This window comes from Helicoverpa zea, chromosome 18 (assembly GCF_022581195.2).
Source record: "Helicoverpa zea isolate HzStark_Cry1AcR chromosome 18, ilHelZeax1.1, whole genome shotgun sequence".
NCBI classification, from domain to species: domain Eukaryota; kingdom Metazoa; phylum Arthropoda; class Insecta; order Lepidoptera; family Noctuidae; genus Helicoverpa; species Helicoverpa zea.
The window spans coordinates 6,393,586-6,412,881 of record NC_061469.1 but is presented as its reverse complement, the minus strand read 5'-3'; the positions used below and the strand labels follow the sequence as shown (position 1 = coordinate 6,412,881).

The window sequence follows — 19,296 nt, the reverse complement described above, 5'->3', positions numbered from 1 at the left end:
CTAAAAAATGATCGTAAGCTTCATTAGCATTATCTGTTTGGTAGATGTCCGTAAAAAAGAGGCATTTCAGGTATTTTTTAAATCTAGTCATGTTTTCAACGGATAGATCTCGTTTTTTTATTCGCCAAGACTTAAGCCTATACGACTTTACTACTGTAACTTTTAATAGCTGAGCAGTGTGGTCGGACAATGCAAAGTCTAATACTTCTGACATACATTTCAATTGAGAACTGCGTGCAAAGTTATCTAGGCAAGTATTGCTGCTGAGTCTGGTTGGTTGTCGTAGCTCTAATTTAAGGTTGTAGCCCAGTAGAAAGCATTCAAAGTCCAGCGTCAAGTTATTTCTTTTTAGCGTGTCTATATTGAAGTCCCCACACATTACTATTTTCTTATCAGATTTGCTACACAGGCTTTTCAATACAATATCTAACTTTTCATAAAATACACTTAAATTACTCAATTTTGGTGGCCTATAAATGCATACAATTATTAAATTATGATTCGTCAGCTCTAAGCCACAACATTCAATAACATTAGGTATTGAATGACGTGAAATTCCCGAGAGCTCCTTGAATTCAAAACCGTTTTTAATAAAAATACATGACCCCCCTCGTTTCTGAGACGGCCTTGAATAAATTGCTCCTAACTTGTAATTTGTAAAATTCAATAGTTTTTCATGTCCGGCCATAACAAAGTGTTCTGTGATACAAATTATATCTACGTCCTTTTTTTTCTTAGATAATTCTTGAATGTGAACAGCAAGCATGTCAGATTTATTTAATAATCCAGCAATGTTCTGATGAAGAATATTTAATCAGAACATTGCTGATCATTGATTGCGGATCATTGGCATATAACGATAGATTGACCAACATTAAATAGGTATCCAATGTTGAAAAAGCCGTTCAATCAAACGTCTAGTTTTATATTCCGAGTCGGGGTTCACTTCAGAGCTCGTAAACCATTCCTGTGTTATAAATAGTTCAACTAACACGACTTTATTTATCTAAATAAATGTAAACAAACTTAAGATCCTGTCTAACTGCACAGTAGGCTCACTGCTAATATACTTAAACATTATGTTTTCTGTTCATCTTCACCTGTGTCTAAGATAAGATCCTGAATCTTTTAATTAAGAATAAAACATATTTATAGTAATCAATACTTTATAGTTATTATCAAAATAATATTATACATGTCTATAATGATCGTAATTTAACGATTTTGGTAACAGCCAAAGTATTTTTTCATTCCTTCGTCTTTTAAGAACCTGTTAACGCGAAGATCTAAGTCTTTGCGAGCCATGGGTGCAGTGGAGCTGGGGGGTGCTGTAGCTTCTGGGGGTGGTGCTTGCAGTTTCGGGGTTCTAAACCTTCGAGCTCGCGTCAATTGCCACGCAGCACTAGTGTTCCGCATTACTCTGCCAATCCCTGAACTTTCGTCCACGGCTGCAAGAACGGGGCGTGGAACACTGAAATAAATACATTATTAATAAGGAGAAAGAAGGAAGAAGAGAAAGAAGGAAGAAGACGTCCCGACGACCCTAATAAAATTGGGATAAGAACGGATGACGATGAAAGGTCCCAAGTAGCATTTTGTTCCATTTAAGAGTACACATTTAGTTCCAAGGTGAACTTAAAGCATTACTACAGTTCACTCGTGATGTATAAGCTGCAGTATCGCAAATAATTACACCTATACCTGTCTAAGGGACTTACAGGAGTGTAGAGTAATACTTTTATACAGTTATGGGTGTTATAATACTCTAACAACTATCCTTTAGTCAGCTTTCTGACTAAGAGCATTATAGGAGGGTAGAGATACGGCAACCGCTGTTCACAAAATACGCAGATAGAGCGAATGAGTTTTGGTTTCATGTTAAAATGAAGTACCGTAGTATAATTATAATGCCAATAAAATATCAAAAACTGAAAATGAAAATTTTTCTCTCAGCCAGTTTTAAAAATTTCAAAATAAATAAAGCGTTTTTACAGAGGCGCGTGAAAATTTTAGTTGTTATGTATACGTTACACGATAAAGTTGCATTCCCATGGCATTAACATGATATAGTACATAAAACAGGTACTTCCGCGTGTTATATTATAATAATAATCCGCCGGAGTTATTGCCCCGAATCCGTGCACTCCGTACAATTGTCAAACTAATATATCAAAATGTAGAAATAATTTAGGACACAAGTGAATTTAAGGTAGCTTACTGGAGTACTTTTGTCCGATTTTAACTGTGTGTGTGTGGGCTGTGTATTTAGCCACTTATTACTCTTTATTACACTCATGTACGTTGTATGGTTCACACTGCGTTCCATATAGTGCCGTAAGTCAGCCTTAAGTCCGATGTTACTACTTAAACTGCTATTATAATGCTATTATACTTCTAATGTACAGGCATAGTGAACTTAAGGCTGTCTAATTTGTGCCCAAACTGGTTCAATAAAAGCATTATAGCAAGCTATACAGCTCATATCGACGGCTCCTAAGTATACTGAGTCAACTAACAAATTTTGCGAATTTCACTTTTTTGTGTATTTACAATATTGTTATTGTTATTTGTGTTAATACACAAAAAAGTGCAATTCGCAAAATTTGTTAGTTGACTCAGTATACTTAGGAGCCGTCGATATACAGCTGACATACACAGCTTGTAGAGTACATGTGAACGACTAGACATCTTATATAGAACCCCGAATGCTACTTGGGGTACTTACTAAGCTGCCGTGATTGCAGCCCTGAGCCTTGCTGGTGCGATCACTGATGGTAATTCAGCCGAAGAGTTTCTTTTTAAACCTGAAGGAAATAATGACAATGTTGTTAAATCAATCTGTAAAATAAAATACTTTAGTAATAAGAACATTACCAACCTGAATATTTTACATTGTTAACTGATGATTTATCTTTCCACTTTTGAGAACAAACGGGGCAAATTGAACGACGTATTGACCATCGAGGAATATTTTGATTTTCAGTAACATTAACTTTTTGCAGTCCAGGTATTTCAAGAGGGGCCTGGTAGAAGAAGATAGACATCATATAAATTATATTTTATAAATTGTAGAAAATACTGAGTATTTAAGTATACGTCTTACTGGTGCTGGAATGACAGGGGTTTCAAATGCCAAGATGGAAGGTATGTCCATATCGCGACGGGTGGATATTCTCGACACTCGGGATCGGGAGACGCTCCGCTCGGTCGTACGCAGGCTTAGGCCATGCACGCAAGCCTCACTTGACACGCTGGTGACGATAATGAAAAAATATAGAGCTGAACTAGTTTTACGCAGTTAGCTCACCATTTGGATACCAAAGGAAAGTAAGTAGATGGATTTTCACAAAACAATAGGAAAAGTAGAACTGTGTTTTATGATGTCACAAACAGTAAGTTACTCGTCTTTATAATAATTATAAATGTGTTTGAAGACAAAGACTGTTTAACAAAACACTCATAATAGTGACATTTTCGCAAAAAAACCTGTGAGAAAGTTGTTAATAGAGATAATTGTATCGAGAGTGAAAGTTAAGTGGGAAACCTAAGACTTTTTTCAAACGTTTCTTTGTCATATTTGGTTTTTGTTACGCTATTGTGTTCGTCAGGTGTATAGCACAGTTTGTTGATTATTTAATTGTTAATAACGACCAGTAGGTACTGCATAGCAGTCATTTGAATGATTGTATAATATTTTATAATAATAGCCCCAAGATGATATGAAAAGAACAGTCGCATGCGCATGTAAGTAGGTATGTAACTATGAGCGCGGAAATGATTATTAGCTTTGTTCGTTCAATTAACCAACTCATCGGAAACATCATCATGAGGCAGATCAAGTGTTTTGTCTTGAGCTTCTTCTTCCAGTTCTCGGCTTCGAGCTCGAACCATATCTAGGAGTAATGTTTCGGTGCCACCCCAGTCTTCCGACCTGGACAGAGGAAATTATATTATACGTTTGGACATTGTCTAGTCTTTCACTTTGGTATTATTTACGAAAATTCTGAAGATCTGAACTGTCTCTCTTTAAGGCTGCCTTCATTGGAAAATTGTTTGATGGGTGCTTGAATAATAAATAAGTATTTTAATTTTTCATGTGCGTTAGAGATAGAGTAATACCTATATCTACGCACGCGAATACCTAGGTAGGTACTGAATACATAACCATAAGATGCCCAACATTGACTTAACTTTATACAGTACCGTCGAGGAGGTGACAAAGATCTACGATTACAGTTGATGGCAAGCTAACCGCACGCTATTTATGTAGCTTTCATAGAACTCGCTATGTTGCGACATCAGGGTGCTCATGTCGGGGGGAGTGGGCAGGTCGGAGCTATACGTCTTGGAGTCCCGGTGTGTCGCACGCATCCTCATTAACAGCGACGTGTAAGGAGTAGAATCATTGCTCATGAATGAAATGCGCCGTGGCTCTTCTTGTTGCTGCCTTTAATGAAGAAATATTGTGTCATTGAAGTTTATTAGAAATTCCTAAACTTGAAAACCTGTTTATTTCTACAAAGAGAACTTCTGCGAATTTCTTTAAATCCTGATGATTATACTTTCGCGAGAAATTCGTGGCAAAAAAAACAATAGATGAAACGTTGGAATAAAAAAATATGAACATAAACATGGTCGCTAGCGATTTACGGCGAAACGAGAGAACGGATTGAGATGAACAAATTGGAAGCTGGCTTGACTTTTTCACTGGTTACGTGACTCACGCAGTGACTGACAGCCACAGCCAGGCTATATGTATAAAGAAGGTTAGGTTTAACGCCTGCCCGGAGCGGTGGCGACTGAATAAATGCAACCTGACTCCTAACAGGCCTTGAGAGCTATGTCGAGGTAACGAGCTCCGTTGCCGCTACATAATTTTGCATCCTAAGTGTGCATTGCATTTTAAAACTCTGCTTTTTGTATGTAAAAGATTTACCGCCTTGGACTAATGTTTTGATTCAAGAACAGTGAACATCGCGTGAAATAAAGTACGTGCAATTAAACACGATAGCATACTTCGAATAGCAAACAATTAAAAAAGTGACATAAAATAGTATTAGAAAATAGACAAGTAAACAAGACAAATGCGGCCACGTATGTAGGTGAGTATAACAAAATATCTTAGGCGTTTGCAGAAAAACTAGAAAGTGTTAAAATACTGCTTGAAATACTGACAATAATGGAGGATTACTCAAGTGTACAAAAGAGAGTAACTGTCGCGGCACTAACCGGAACACGCGCTGTGAAGAGTAAAGATGCGAATACCGAGCTTTCCAGTCTTCAGTCTGTTTCCAATGAGGTTCTGATTTGCTGAAAACATATTTAACGATTTTTGTTAATGGCAGCCCACGAATAAAAAAAGACAGGTAACTATATTCAAAATTGGAATCCAAGAAGCTATAAATGTCTGTTATTTTTATAGAGTTTAAACATTGTAAGATTTTCCTGTAAACATAAAATCAAGAGAATGGGCGATAACTGTAAAATAATAGTGGTTAGTTAGCCTCTTTGAAAACTGCTTTACGGTCAATTCTTTGTCACAATGTTTATTTGAGAGTGTCCAATTCATACAATGCTAATAAACACGCAATAAGTTGAAGGCCATACTGGCCATATTTCTGTGTTGGTGTTAACTGGCCATAACAACTCATCTAATTTTATCCTTATTCTTTGTTGCTGTAGAAATAAGTAAGAAAAATTATATCTGTTTTCTTCTATCATCGAAATGCACACTGAAAAACTTATGCTTTTGTGTAAGTACATTTTTCTAGGCTCTCGCTAGTTTAGAAGATATTTATTTACTTTTATTCCTTCAATTTCAACCTGAAATATTAGTACTAAATGAGAAATTTTTCATAAATCTACTTACCTCATTTTTATTGAATTTTCTTATAAAATTGAAATGAAATAATTAATCTCGATTTGCATTAAAAATATGTTTTGTTTTGATTGCTTATTGTACATACATTCCATCTTGACATTGACATTTGTGTTAAATGACTGGATTTTATGGTCTAGATTTGAAGATTGTATAAAAAGGTTTTAACCTTTTCTAAATTCTCTATGTTTTATTTGCATTGCCATAATAGGCATGTTCGAATGATTCGACGAGATCGCTGTGTAACCTATATAAAATATTCATTTCGCTTTCATTGACGTCCGAATTCAAAAATGTTCACAGAAACTGACTTAATTATTTAAATTCAATACAACCTTAGATTTCTATAAATTAATTATTCTTTAATCTTTTGGTTGGGTTTCTGGTTGACCTAAACATTAAGGACCTACGGCTTGAGAATTATTTCTTGTTTATAGGAATCGGCCATCGTCATCCTCATCAGAGATTGTTAAGTATCTGGTTATGAATATTTTAAAGTACTTAAAACATATTAAACTTATTAAACTTCCCTAGCAAAATTATAACCAACTTTGACTCAACACCAGTCATCCACAATGGCTCTTATTGAGAAACATGATTACCTTGAGATCTATTGACCTGTAACGAGCTGGCTAGTCATGAGGCACTACTCATTAGTTTAGATATTTATCTCACATAAATAAAACGTGCCAACGAACAACAAAGAAGCTCAAAGGAGTTCAATTGGTACGTCTTTTACGAGAGCAAGTCCCGTTAAACAAATGTGAGCCCCGAGCCTGCGAACTGAATCTGCGGTTAATGTCCCGATTCATAGTCACATGTCGTGGGAGTGCTCCCCGGCTCATTGTAAATCGAACATTTGTTTTGTGTCAGCTTTTAGTGGTACAATTATGATTCGGAAAGCAATTTGATTGAAGTTGTTGTGACGGAGCCGGGCGGCGGCGGGGCGCGAGCCTGTCTCCTGCGGAGCCGCGCTGCTGCGTCCGTCTCGGGTTTAGTCGCTCCGACCGCGAACAGCCGCGCACACGTAGCGCCTCCGCGCGACACCGGCTCAATGCAACACGCTCGCCGATAACGCGCTCTATTTGAACGTAACAATCACTCTAACTGCACTATTGAACCCATTCACACTTACTACGGACCATTATTGAATTACGTTTTACGACGTTCCAAATTGTAAGATCGAAGCGGTAGTTCCCAAACCGGCTCCGTGACCATATGATCCGCATAACACTGGAACTGTTGCCTGATTTCCGATATCGGTGGGCAGTCACGATGTGGATCTTTGGCTGAAGTGCACACAGGATTTTGTTTCAAGTGGACGCAGATGGAAGTGACTGTAAGACTGTACAAGTGCCTGTGATTTTTTGTGACACAATAGTGTTGGAGATGTGAATGTTGACGTGGATTTGAATGTATTTGTGTTGTTATTGAATAAGTGTAATGGCTGGTGCTAGTGAGGAGGGTGGTGGCGTGGAGGAGAGCACGCCAGGCTCCACGGTGGAGGCGCGCAGCAAGCGTGGCCTGAGCGGGTCCATGTCGCTGCGTACGCGCAAGCTGGGCCGGCGCCTCTCGCGCAGCATGTCCATCGTAGCGCTCAAGCTGCCGGAGAAGGCGCAGAGCATCACTCGCTCCTCGTCAAAGCTCATGAGATCTGGCAACCGAGACAAGAAGAACAGATCCTTCGAGCTCTCGATAATATTGCCAGATAAAACACAAAAACAGGTAATTTTTGAATGGTTACCGATTTAAGCGTCCGCGTGAGGTGATAATTATTTGATAACGATGGAAATGTAGCGATTGATAAGTTGAATACATCAACAATCAGATAACGATTTTGTGTAGGTAATATGTTTAAGGTTGTTCTGTCGAGTGCAACTACGAACTATGATTGATAACACACAATCAAATAACTTAATGTAAATAAAGTTATCGATTAGTAAAAATAACACTTATGAATATCTATATAGATATTAACCACAAACATGAACTTAATCACAAAGTTTAGCTCTAAAGAACGAAAAGTTTGAAACCTAACCACAGATTCCAGGATGTGCAAATATTGATATTACAAATAGAACGGGTTCTTAAGTAGTCAAAGACGTTAAGTTTAAATGTTTACTGATCGGTGCGTTCGGGTTTATGGTTGTATTTTTAAAAACAAATGGCAGGAGGCATAGATTTACGATGAGGGCTTCGTGTTTGGAAGGCACACGTTTAACGCCATGCATTTGAATGCGGTGTTTACTGAGTCACTGCAGATTTGCCGCCGCTTGTGTTTCGCCACCGTTGTCGCCCACACCGGCGATTTCTCCATTGATATAATAATGAAGTGCAATTGGCTTTAAGTTCGAATCGTCAGGCATTGTTTGCCTTTGTCATTGAGCCGAGGCATGCTTATTGGAACCGGATTGAACTACCGGATGAAACTCTTCTGTTCTGTGTACAATGTGATGACTTTTTGTTGGGGTTTTTGTTGCAAACTATGTTCGTGGAGAATACCTATTGAAATAACTATTGCAGTGTAACATAGTAGAGTAATCAGGTGGGCGTTCAGTTACCTGCTGCAATACATGACTGAGACGTTGCTCAGGTGGCTGTAAAAAGAGCTCTTTATGTTGCGATAATGCGAAATTATCTCGCAAGAGATTGTTTCAGTTTCTAAGAACTGTCGCACTCTAGCCTCTCGCTGTTAAAGATCATGGCTTCGTAATTATACTTTTTGCAGTACAAACTCTTTACACTGAACTTCCTTAACGGTGAAGGATAGAATCGGTTCCGGTGGTGGGCTGGCTAATTAATCCAACAACTAATTACCGCTAACATTGAAAATGCCGTTCGACATTTCCATATCTACCATTTCGTGTTTTATAACGAATTCACTGAAATTATAATTCATACATTCAAATAGTTCACACAAAGGTATTTCAAAGTCGTTCTCATGTTTTTGTCGTTTAGCTTCAGAGCGTCGCGGTCGACCATTGTTGTTTTACATAAATATATTTCAGTACGATGAAAATATTGAGGTAACATTTATTGCGAAACTTATTCCATATTTACTTATGTGGCGAACTGAGATATCCGAAGAATGTTTACACGAGCAAACATTTTTGTTCTTGTTAAGTAAGATATATTGAGCTCATCTACGAGTCTACAATCGAATCTTGTTTTGAATGACGAAGTAAGCCTATAAGTTTTTTTTCGTTTTTTTTTGGCGTATCACACTATTTACATATCCAGAATGTTTTTTCGGCGTAGGTAGCTACATCTTCATCAGATGCTTTATCATGTGTGCCTGGATACTTACCTACCTAATCTTCGAAGAGAATTTGCAAATTATGCACTAGGTAAAAAGACTAAAATTATCAAGATTATGTAAGAGTATGTAGTAGTTTCGCTTTTGAACGCAAAAGCAATTTAAACTTTTGAATAAGCAAAACTTAGACGCTGCAGATTTAACAAAAGTCTCAGGAGTGTTTACTTTAAGAGTGTGGGTGTAGTGAATTGCAGTTTATCATCAACATTGTAAGGACAGTCTTTGTATCGGGCTGTCATTCTTCAAATCCTTGTGAGAACAATACCGTCTGTAGAATATGTTTCCGGCGTATGTGCCGATACAACGGATTTGTCCCTTTAGCATTGTAAGCGAATGCTCTTTGAATAAATGTGTTAAAGCTGGTGTAAGCTCTGATTTTGTAAGTAGAAGTTATCACTAAAATAATACAGGCCAAATATAGGCAGACATTTCTTCTCATTCAAAGGTTAAATTAAAATTAGCTGAGCCATTATAATAAAATTTATTTGCTTGACAGCCAAACGATTATTATGCAATTACATTTTATTTATGTTTGTTGTGATTTAACGTGAAAAATATGACATTCATTAGCGAAATAAACATGAACATCCGTTCGACCGACTTATAAAAATATGTCACTGATGTAAATTCTTGGTGCATTTTTAACTTTGATATAGGTATCATCAGGCTTTGATTAGGACATTATGTTCAAGCAAGTATCACATAACCATGAACAGATCCATGGATATTGTTTCTAGAGTAGGTAGGTATCAAATCCTAACTAAATGAAAAGATAAAGTAAAATAAACAAATGTTGCAATGATCATGCTTCTGTCTTTAAACCCGTCGACAGCACACAACATAACATTCAGTCGTCCCTTTAATGAACTAATGATGTAGAGACAGACAATATTTAGCTGCAATGAGGATGAACACCCACGCGATGCACTGACTCTAATACAAGTAACGGAAATGTGGATGCAGACAGTTGATGCACGGGATGGTCTCAATTCATTACGAGATTCTTCTTACACTTTGAATCATCATCATCTGCCTTTTTCATCCCACTGATGGGCACAGGCTTCCTCTCATACTAAAAAGGATTAAGGGATAAATTGGTTTTAGACTTTATAGTCCAGGTTTCCTCGAGATGTTTTCCTTTACCTTTAATCAGTCATTATTGTCCAGGATATGCTTGCTCGTTAAAAATGTCTCGTCATTAATTCTCTGTAATGATTAGGTAGTGTTGATTGCATTGTAGTGGTAGTATTTCATTTCAAAACATTTTGGCAAACAATATTAAATCTGCTATTTTATTACCTGACGTCATATACAACTTTGCCAGGGAACTGTCTCATAGTCAAGATTCTATTGATCAAAAAAATCTTACCTACATACATACCAACTGGTGTAGCTCCAATTTTGTCAGAATGAGATCTACCACACGTATCATGAAATCCGTTTCCAAACAAGCACGCTATGTGATAAATCACCTATCTCGCTTCGAATAACTCCTAATTAAAATAATTGCATCAGAAAGTTAATCCGTGGCATACACTACTTTTACGTCGTTATATAGTGACATACAAGGTGAATACGACTAACTTACGGAACTATAAAAACAAACATTACTAACCACTACTGCTCATGATAGATAGAATGACAAATTGCTAGAGAAAGTGATGTCGCAACGATATGCGTTAGTAGGTGGACGATTAAGTGGTATTTCATGCGGGTATCTTGCGGTACTCCATATAATTGGAATACACATACGTGACGTGATACGTAGACTGAAGCAAAGACACGTGCATTTATAGCATCATCAGTCACGTTTGGGTAACGATCAGTTGTTGACAAACGATTTGGCACATAACAATCAATGTATGAGGTACTACATGCTTTGTACATGAAGCAAATGATTGACACTTGTTTCGAGTGAGTTTGGCTGCCGACAAATTGACCGGACTTACTAATAGGTAGCTATAAAGGTTATAAGATTTATAGGCTATTAAATCAGAGCCACATTTAAAGAATATTGAAAGCACTTATAAACTACATTTTAGAAACTGTTATTTAATAGATACTCGTGTTTTGACATTGCTCCGATTTTTTCACAGATCTTGAATCGTGTGCCAAAATTGTGAAGTTCTCTTTTGTCTGAAGTCTGTCTGCTTTGTACCTGTCATAGTAACGTGTTAGTATCATCATTCATCTTTATAGCGTGTGTTATGATGTGATAATCACCTGTAAAACCATGATAGTGTGTTATGGCGATCTGCGTGTGTGTAATTGTTATACAAGTTTTAATTGCATTATTTATTACACGTGTTGTTAAGAACTGTTGGCTTAAATTATAGAGCTCAAGCGATGGTATGTAACTCATAATGTTCAACAGGTAGTCAGTTTCGCTACTGATGACTGGCATATTTTTTGCCGTGACTTAGCTTATGCCTACCACGTATAAACGAATCAGCTCTTTGCTGTTTCATGTTTCTCCAGTCCTTTTTACTGACTGCCAAGAAGAGTTATTTTATCAGCACGATCGATAGTCCATATTTTTATACTGTCTTTCAATGTTTGTAAATATGGGCTACGGCTTGGATTGGTGCCATTTCAATGATCGACGATCCAATAGACTCACGCGCACGTATAATGTTTTATAGCCACAAGAGCCTGTCAAGAGGACAGATTATAACGAAGTGTAGTCCAAACAGTATTTGGTCTTAAATTATAGGATGGCTGTAATGTTAGATTGCGTAACCTAGCCGCAAATGCCAATGTTACTATTTCCATAAAAAGATGATTATCTTACTCGCAGTTGTACGTTGCAGTCATGTACTTCTACTTTTATCGTGAATTTTAATTGAATTTCGGATTCTTGTAGTAAACCCGGCAATTTAATTCTAACTTAAGTATAATTAAATTTAAACTTCATTAGAATTGCAAATATTTTGTAATAGTGAAAAAGGACGGATTATGGTAGATTGACCGGTATTGACAACAAAAAATGACGTTTTTATAAAATTATGTAATGTCGACTGACTTCCGCTTATACTTAGATACTTAAGTATGCATCAAGTGAGGTAAGTATTGTTATAATTGTGAAATGCTGCATTCTTATCATATATTATTCCCAGTTGAATCATAACATTACAGTTCAGGAATGTTAACAATTTTCTTGAGAGCCAAGAAGCTATAGAGGAAGGAATATAAGAGAATTTAGAAAGATAAATACTAAAATGGAATTTTCACTACGAAATATGTTATGGCATTTCACTAGCTCAAGGTGGGTAATAGCTAAACTTATTTACTGGATCATTTTCTACAAATTAAGTTCTACATATTTATCTAGAAGTCGCAAAACTGGTCTTCAGTGCTACAGATTACAACGAGGTGCAATAAAACCTGGTCGTTGCTCTAAGAGAAATACAAGAACACATGTGAACGTTATTGAAGAAAGCTGTACCGATCGACTTAAGGTCTCGAACCTACGATGACTATCACTTTTTGTATCTGAAGCAGCAGAACCGGTCCGAAGGCCTATGAATGCCAACTGGACTGCACTCGCAATACATGGTTCGCGCACATCGGTCAATGCAATCTTCCAAGGTATCTTGTGTTGGTAATCTGCTTTGCATAACGCTAATAATGCATTGTGTGGTCTATAGGTTTGAACGGCTCTTGAATACCCATTGGGCCAAGATAAATGTCTGCTACTTATGGACTGGACAATGTTGATCGATGTTGTTGTTATGATTGGAGTAGGTAAATAATAATATTATTTTTAAAGAGTTTGAAATAAATAGACGGGAATTGAGTAGATATGTGTTTAGAAAGAGACTCGGGTTTCAATAGCTATGCCACTCTAGCTAAGTGATTCTAGTACCCTAAGTGGTACTCGGTGATTCGATTAAATGTTTTAACATCGCGACACTTTCTCAAATCAATTACGGAGTAAGAAAACAGTGATTCTAAGAACAAATAATTGATCAAGAATATTGCCACTCTGTAGATTTATAGCGACGATTTGTTTCATTTGCCAACCTCTTTGGTGCAACTAAGTAGTCTAACGACCATAGACGCTGTTAATATATCACCATAGACGATTAGCATTTATTGATAGACTTATTATGTGACAAAAAATAGTTGGAACGAGTCACGAGTGTTCGATGCACGTTCAACATTAGTTTCAATATGCAAATGTAGTGAAAGGATATGGCTGAGCAATTTTCATAGACACCTTTGAACGCATATGTGAAAGCGAATCCATAATAAAACATATTTTAACGTTTCGTGACGATTTATTTTTATTGTTTTAAAGTTGCTTATCAAATTAATCAATTTACGATACGATTTGTTTTTCTGAATTTTATGTATTTATATAACTGTTAATTTACTTGGTATTCAATATATACTTTTATTTTATTTGATTATCTATGGGCCAATTATTTTTTAAATATTTTCGGTTATATTCACTTACAAAAGTTGAGTTCTTTAGATATTCGCAAGTAGATTAAGGTCACTTTGCATAAACTTTATCAAAATTCTAGGTACTTACTTATAACATGTTGTTCTGATAAGATTAAGACGTAATTACTAGGTCGCGGCACACTGTTTATACCAAATTCAATTTTATACACATGCCTTCAATATTTGCTCCATAAATAAAACAATTACGGAAATACAAAGTAAATTCACTAAGAGAGTTCAAAATAAGATAACAAAGATCGAAGTAAACTCCGCAGTGGGTACACCTTCTAAATATAGCATTCATAGAGTTGCTAAATAAAGCAGTAAACTATAGCTTCACAGACATAGCGTGTTATCTTTCACTAATATTATTACTTGGCTTGCACCCAAACATCTTAGGACTTGTCTTAAGATGAATAAGAACGTGTTTACATAATATTGTACCGGCAATATATGACAGAGATATGTATGTATTTCTATTGTTAAGTTGTTCTTAGAAATGATAAAGATATAATTTATATACTTACTAGAAAGTAGATTATATGCAGCACAATGCGTATCAACTCATTAGAACCTTGTGTGTATTCATATGGCATTGTTATTTAACGTGAGTGCCAGATTAGAAATTTTGGCAACATATTCTTGATTATGAACGCTCTCAAATGGCTATTATGTGCGGCTGGTTGGCACTTCTAACCGATTTGCGATTGTTTAGAACTAATGGGCCATTACGAGGTATCGCCAAACCACGTCCGCAGAATGTCGTTGGTATTACACGAGTACAGGTAAAACTAGAAACTTTATGTTTACAATGAATTTCTGAACAGTTTACTAGGAATTTACTACACGATTAAAGACATTTTAGACATTTGTTTGTATACAACAACGAAACGTACATACGAGTACGTGTACACGTGTACAGGATATTATTTTTTATTTTGGATTCGGCCAAGGAATTTTATTAGTTTGCTTACTGTGTCTAAAACTGATTTTAAAATTAACTACTTAGTAGAAAAAGAACTGAAAAATGTATAGATGTTTTTACTAACAATAAGCATATTTCCTAACACAAATAAATTAGTTTAAAAACGTTACTTATTTAAATAGTTTTCTGTTACATCTGCAGTGCAGAAGTCACAGTTTATTTTCGTTCACAAAATACGGAGAACAGAATGAATCCAATAATGATCGTAGTGATTGTTTTATAGGGAACAATTTGCAGTTTGCGGTAACATGGCCTTAATTAACATCTGAAAGGCCTTCGTGTGACCGTTGAACCGAGTAAATTGCCTTTAACAGCTAGTGTACTCTATTTGTTTGTCACACATCCACTGTCCTTGTTTACGTCGACCTACCTCACCATCTGTCTAGTCTTTTCCCAACTGTGTTGGGGTCGGCTCATTCGTTCGGAGTACCAGTGTTTTACATAGTGCGACTGCCTATCCGCCTCCTCAACATAGTTACCTGGGCAATCCGATATTAGTAAGTACCTAAGTACTGATTTTTTATTGCCAGCAATATCCTCTTTTCCACTTAACATTTTCCTGTCTTTGTAAGGTTAATAATCAAAGGTCGCGTAAAATTACACTTTCCAGTATTTCGGTCCGGTGTCTTCTATCTCACCAAAGTGGATATGTATCAACTTTTTAAAAGTTCAGAGATTACCTAACAAGTTTTATGTGAGTACTTTACGTTTTACGTAAGTAGAACTTTTTTGACATATCATAAAATCTAAAACAGACAACCTATATTAAATTATTTAATAGATATTCTAGCAACAAATAAATTCAACACGACAGCATTTTTAAAAGATGAGACTATTTTGACAGCAAAACTTCATGTAAATTGAAGATTAGCAATTATTTTTGCATTTTTTGCTGCAAATTCTCGCGCAGATTATATGTGAAGATATATGTTTTATGGTCAATTAATTACTCGTGTAAGCATGCAAACTTCGCTCATGAGAATATGAGGCAATGCTGAATAAGAATAGCTCTAGAATAGGTATCAACATAATCGATTACTGAACTAATCGAGAGGAAACTCTTTGATGTTAAATAAAGCGTAAAATCTCTGTTGTTGGCGACTGAACGGTGTTCAGGGGCACCGGCGACACGATTTGCAATATATCTCAGTACAATATTTGTAATAATAGGAAGTGATAGGTGACTGTATGACATTGAACTAAATCCTAATCTTAGTGCTTGCAGAACGTTTAGATCAAAAGTATTAAATGTTCATGTTCGTTGACGTTCGTTTTGTATGTTAATTATTTTCATGTCATCTTAAAAAGCATTTTAACTTTTCTGAGAGACGATTAATCTCGAGGAGAGTGAAGCAACATTTTTCTGCATCAACCTACCGCAAGAATTTATACCGGATTCATAAATAATAAAACGAATGGCTTACGTACTTTTATTATGTTTATTCAATGTAATAATACCTATTTGTAAACAAATAAATATGCAGTTTCTTCAGCGTTGTAATACACATGTGAGATATTTTAAACAACACACATAACGATCATAGTATCTCGTACGTGATTTGCACGTTTGTTTACCCTTTCCAATACTTACCAAGTGGATGATGGCCGCCGTTTGTGTGAAAGTCGCTTGACGCACATTATTCTCTCATCATTCAACCAGTCGATAAACTGAAAACATTAGCATTTCAATGACAATTACATAAATACTTGTGAATATATTCCGTGTTGTCATAGCGCACAGTAAAAATCTAGACAGTCATGTTTTCCCAGATGTCCGCGCCCCGTTTACAGAATGATTAAAAAATGATGCCGCGTGGACTGAAATAGATCGCTCGGAGAAAGTTGACACGGGCGTCTGTTACTGTCTTTTGACATAATGAAAACTCACCGAGGCAGTTTTGGGTCACACGTTATAGTCCCGAATACCAAACAATAAATTGCGCTTCAACACCGCAAGTATTCAAGCGAAATTTTTCCTTGAAGTTGTCATAAATCTGTTACGAATCAAGCTGAAAATTTTAAGTTGAAAGACGTGTTAATTTTTGGTGGAATGTTACTTTTGATGCATTACATTTTTAAAACGGCCTGGTTCTTATTATGTGTGTCATATTGATTAAACCCTTCGTAGTCATGTTTGCTGGTCTAGCGAGCTGTTCTATTATTCTCATCATGGCATCGTAAAGTATCACACAGATGTTCGCGTCAATACGACACACCGTAAGGATGGTACAGTTATGCAATTAGCCAAGAGAATGGCGTACAGTCGTACACAGTAATGTCCTTCTCGGTCAACGGGTTGTGTTACTTACTGCCATTAACATAAACTACGAATGTTGTAAAGCAAGGCTGTCTACGAACAATTTGGCCAGGGGTACGGCAACGTACATTAGTAGCTGCCATCAACAAATCGAAGATTTAATGAGCAATGCACTGTTATGCACTGTTTTGGCTGCTTCCACTGACTTTGACTTCAGATCTTGATTTCTCATGGATATTCTTTGATCTGACAAAAACGTGGCGTAAAATCTGTTAATGTTACAACATTTAAACAGATGGGAATTAATGTTTTGTCTAGGAGAATTTCTGGAATGCTGATAGTCACTGGCTAAAATTTACGAAAGTTTCTGATTTTAACCGATTCTGAATGACTAAATATATCCTTGTTATTACAACACATTAACACTTTGTATCACACAACGACACACAATTCAAGCGAGTAACACGCTTGTTGACACGGGAGCCAGTAAGCCGAGTCAGGTTATCATTACCCGCAGTAATTAGGCAGCTCGGCCTAATTGCAAGAAAGTGAAATGCGAAGCCGCCGCGAATGTGAGAACGCTTCCCATAGCGTTCCGCTGTTCACTCGCGATTGTAACACGGAGTTTGTTGATCTACTGCCGATTACAATAACCGATCCATGCTATTTTGTGCCATTGGAGATCCAATTTTGACATTAGCTTCGTAGTTTATTTTCAAGTTTTGACAAAAACAGCGATATTACATGCACTGCAACTTAAATGGAAATGGGCTGGCCATGTCGCGAGACATAAAGATGAAAGATGGATCGCGAGAGTGACAAGAGTGACAAGCCATGGAAGGGTCTGGCGGGCAAGAGAAGCCGAGGTAGGCCATTAACCAGGTGAGAAGATGATTTCAGAAGAACAGCCGGTCCAAGCTGGCCTGTCTCATCGCAAGATCGAGACGTATCATCTTTGGAGGACGCCATTACTCAAATCGGGGTCCTTGCTGAATAAACCTTTACATTACTATAAAAATAACATAAACTTGTAAATATGTAAAAGCAAGAAATAATTGGCTTATTTATTTATTTGTTAGCTTCAAGTCCAATTTCTAATCGAAAACAACGGATGGATCGGTTTATTGGTATCCGCAGCTATCGAGTGATCGCTATTTGCTTTGGCACGTCTGTTGGTTCAGGAAGTGATCAATGTGCGCTGTTTTGGCATACAAGGCCTAACAAGTAATAAAGTCAAATTGCGAGGTTTATTTCTTGACATTTTCGTATTGAGATGTCGTAATTATGTATCGAGTCTGATGCAATTTTATTTTGTTTTTATTGCTAAGGTTTAGTTCAGGATTCAGTTTTCTGTTGACTAGTATTATTTTTTTTTTTGTAAAACAAGCTAATTTACATCTAATTTAAGAGCTGAACACTGACGTTCCTGTGAGTGAACGGTTTTCCTGGCTACTTTAAACTTTCCCGAAAATCATAACAAAAGATAAACAAAGGATGAAAATTGATATATTTACTTTAAAGACTTTGTTTCCGTTTCTCGCGACCCCACTACTATTTTAAGAAACTATTTTTGTATTACTCTAGTTTCGGTTCCATAAATATTATCTAATCTATTTGAAAAGCCGAGTATATCAATGTTTCTTTTACCTACAACTGTGTTTTAGTTTGTTTGTACAACCTCAATATCAATGAATGAACTCATAGCTCGGTAAATCATATTTCTGTTGGATTTGAACTACATTTCATTCATAAAATTAAATGATGTTGTGTAGTATGTTCTAAAACTGAATTTATTTCGGCGTCTACATCACAGACTGGATTCTGTTCTTGGCGCCGTAGAATACTCAATAATACACCGCTCCTTTTCAATGCACATAAAACAAATATTTCAGGAAAATGTAGCAAAAATAAATTAATGTGTTCATTCAAAAAGTTTTGGTTTGCCTTTAGTATGAACAGAACATACAATTTTGTTCCGAAGGCTCAGATTTCTATTCTCTTTGCACTACTTGTTTTCCTTGAGAACGTTACACTACCATTGCGCTAACAATATCGATATGCGATATCTTGTAGAATGTAGGCTTAAGGTTAGCACTGCACTACTGTATTATTTATATATCTATATCGAAGTATGTGCATACACATTATGCAAGGGTACAAGCCTATTGTCCTATAGAAGGCAGACAATATCATCATGGTTAGTACTTAATGTGGGTAACTATTCTAACTATTTACATCACATAGTTCTAGAATCATCGATGGCTTGATGGCAAACGATTGCGGAAACGAACTAATCGCGCCGAGTGAAAGAAACTCTCTCTTCATACATCATGAATCATGGTTATTGCGACTTGGCGTTATCCGGAATAACTATAAAGCTATTGAACGTGTACATGTAGCTACATAATGAT

At 36.5% G+C, this 19,296-nt stretch overlaps 2 protein-coding genes across 2 annotated transcripts in view; one reads left to right on the top strand and one right to left on the bottom strand.

Annotated features, from left to right (window-relative positions):
- Positions 1–1,205: 1,205 nt before the first annotated feature.
- LOC124639130 lies at positions 1,206–5,874 on the bottom strand. The gene is made up of 8 exons (XM_047176364.1): positions 5,870–5,874; positions 5,230–5,370; positions 4,253–4,447; positions 3,809–3,931; positions 3,104–3,251; positions 2,879–3,023; positions 2,726–2,804; positions 1,206–1,471 (listed from the first exon to the last, which is right to left on the bottom strand). The coding sequence occupies exons 1-8, from the start codon at positions 5,872–5,874 to the stop codon at positions 1,216–1,218; spliced, it is 1,092 nt and encodes a 363-aa protein (XP_047032320.1). The 3' UTR covers positions 1,206–1,215.
- A 942-nt stretch (positions 5,875–6,816) lies between these two features.
- Positions 6,817–19,296, top strand: part of LOC124638760 — a 120,168-nt gene continuing 107,688 nt past the window's right edge. The window contains exon 1 of the mRNA XM_047175840.1: positions 6,817–7,603. Within this exon, the coding sequence (XP_047031796.1) occupies positions 7,322–7,603 (282 nt within the window). The 5' untranslated portion in view covers positions 6,817–7,321. The remainder of the gene's footprint in view (positions 7,604–19,296) is intronic.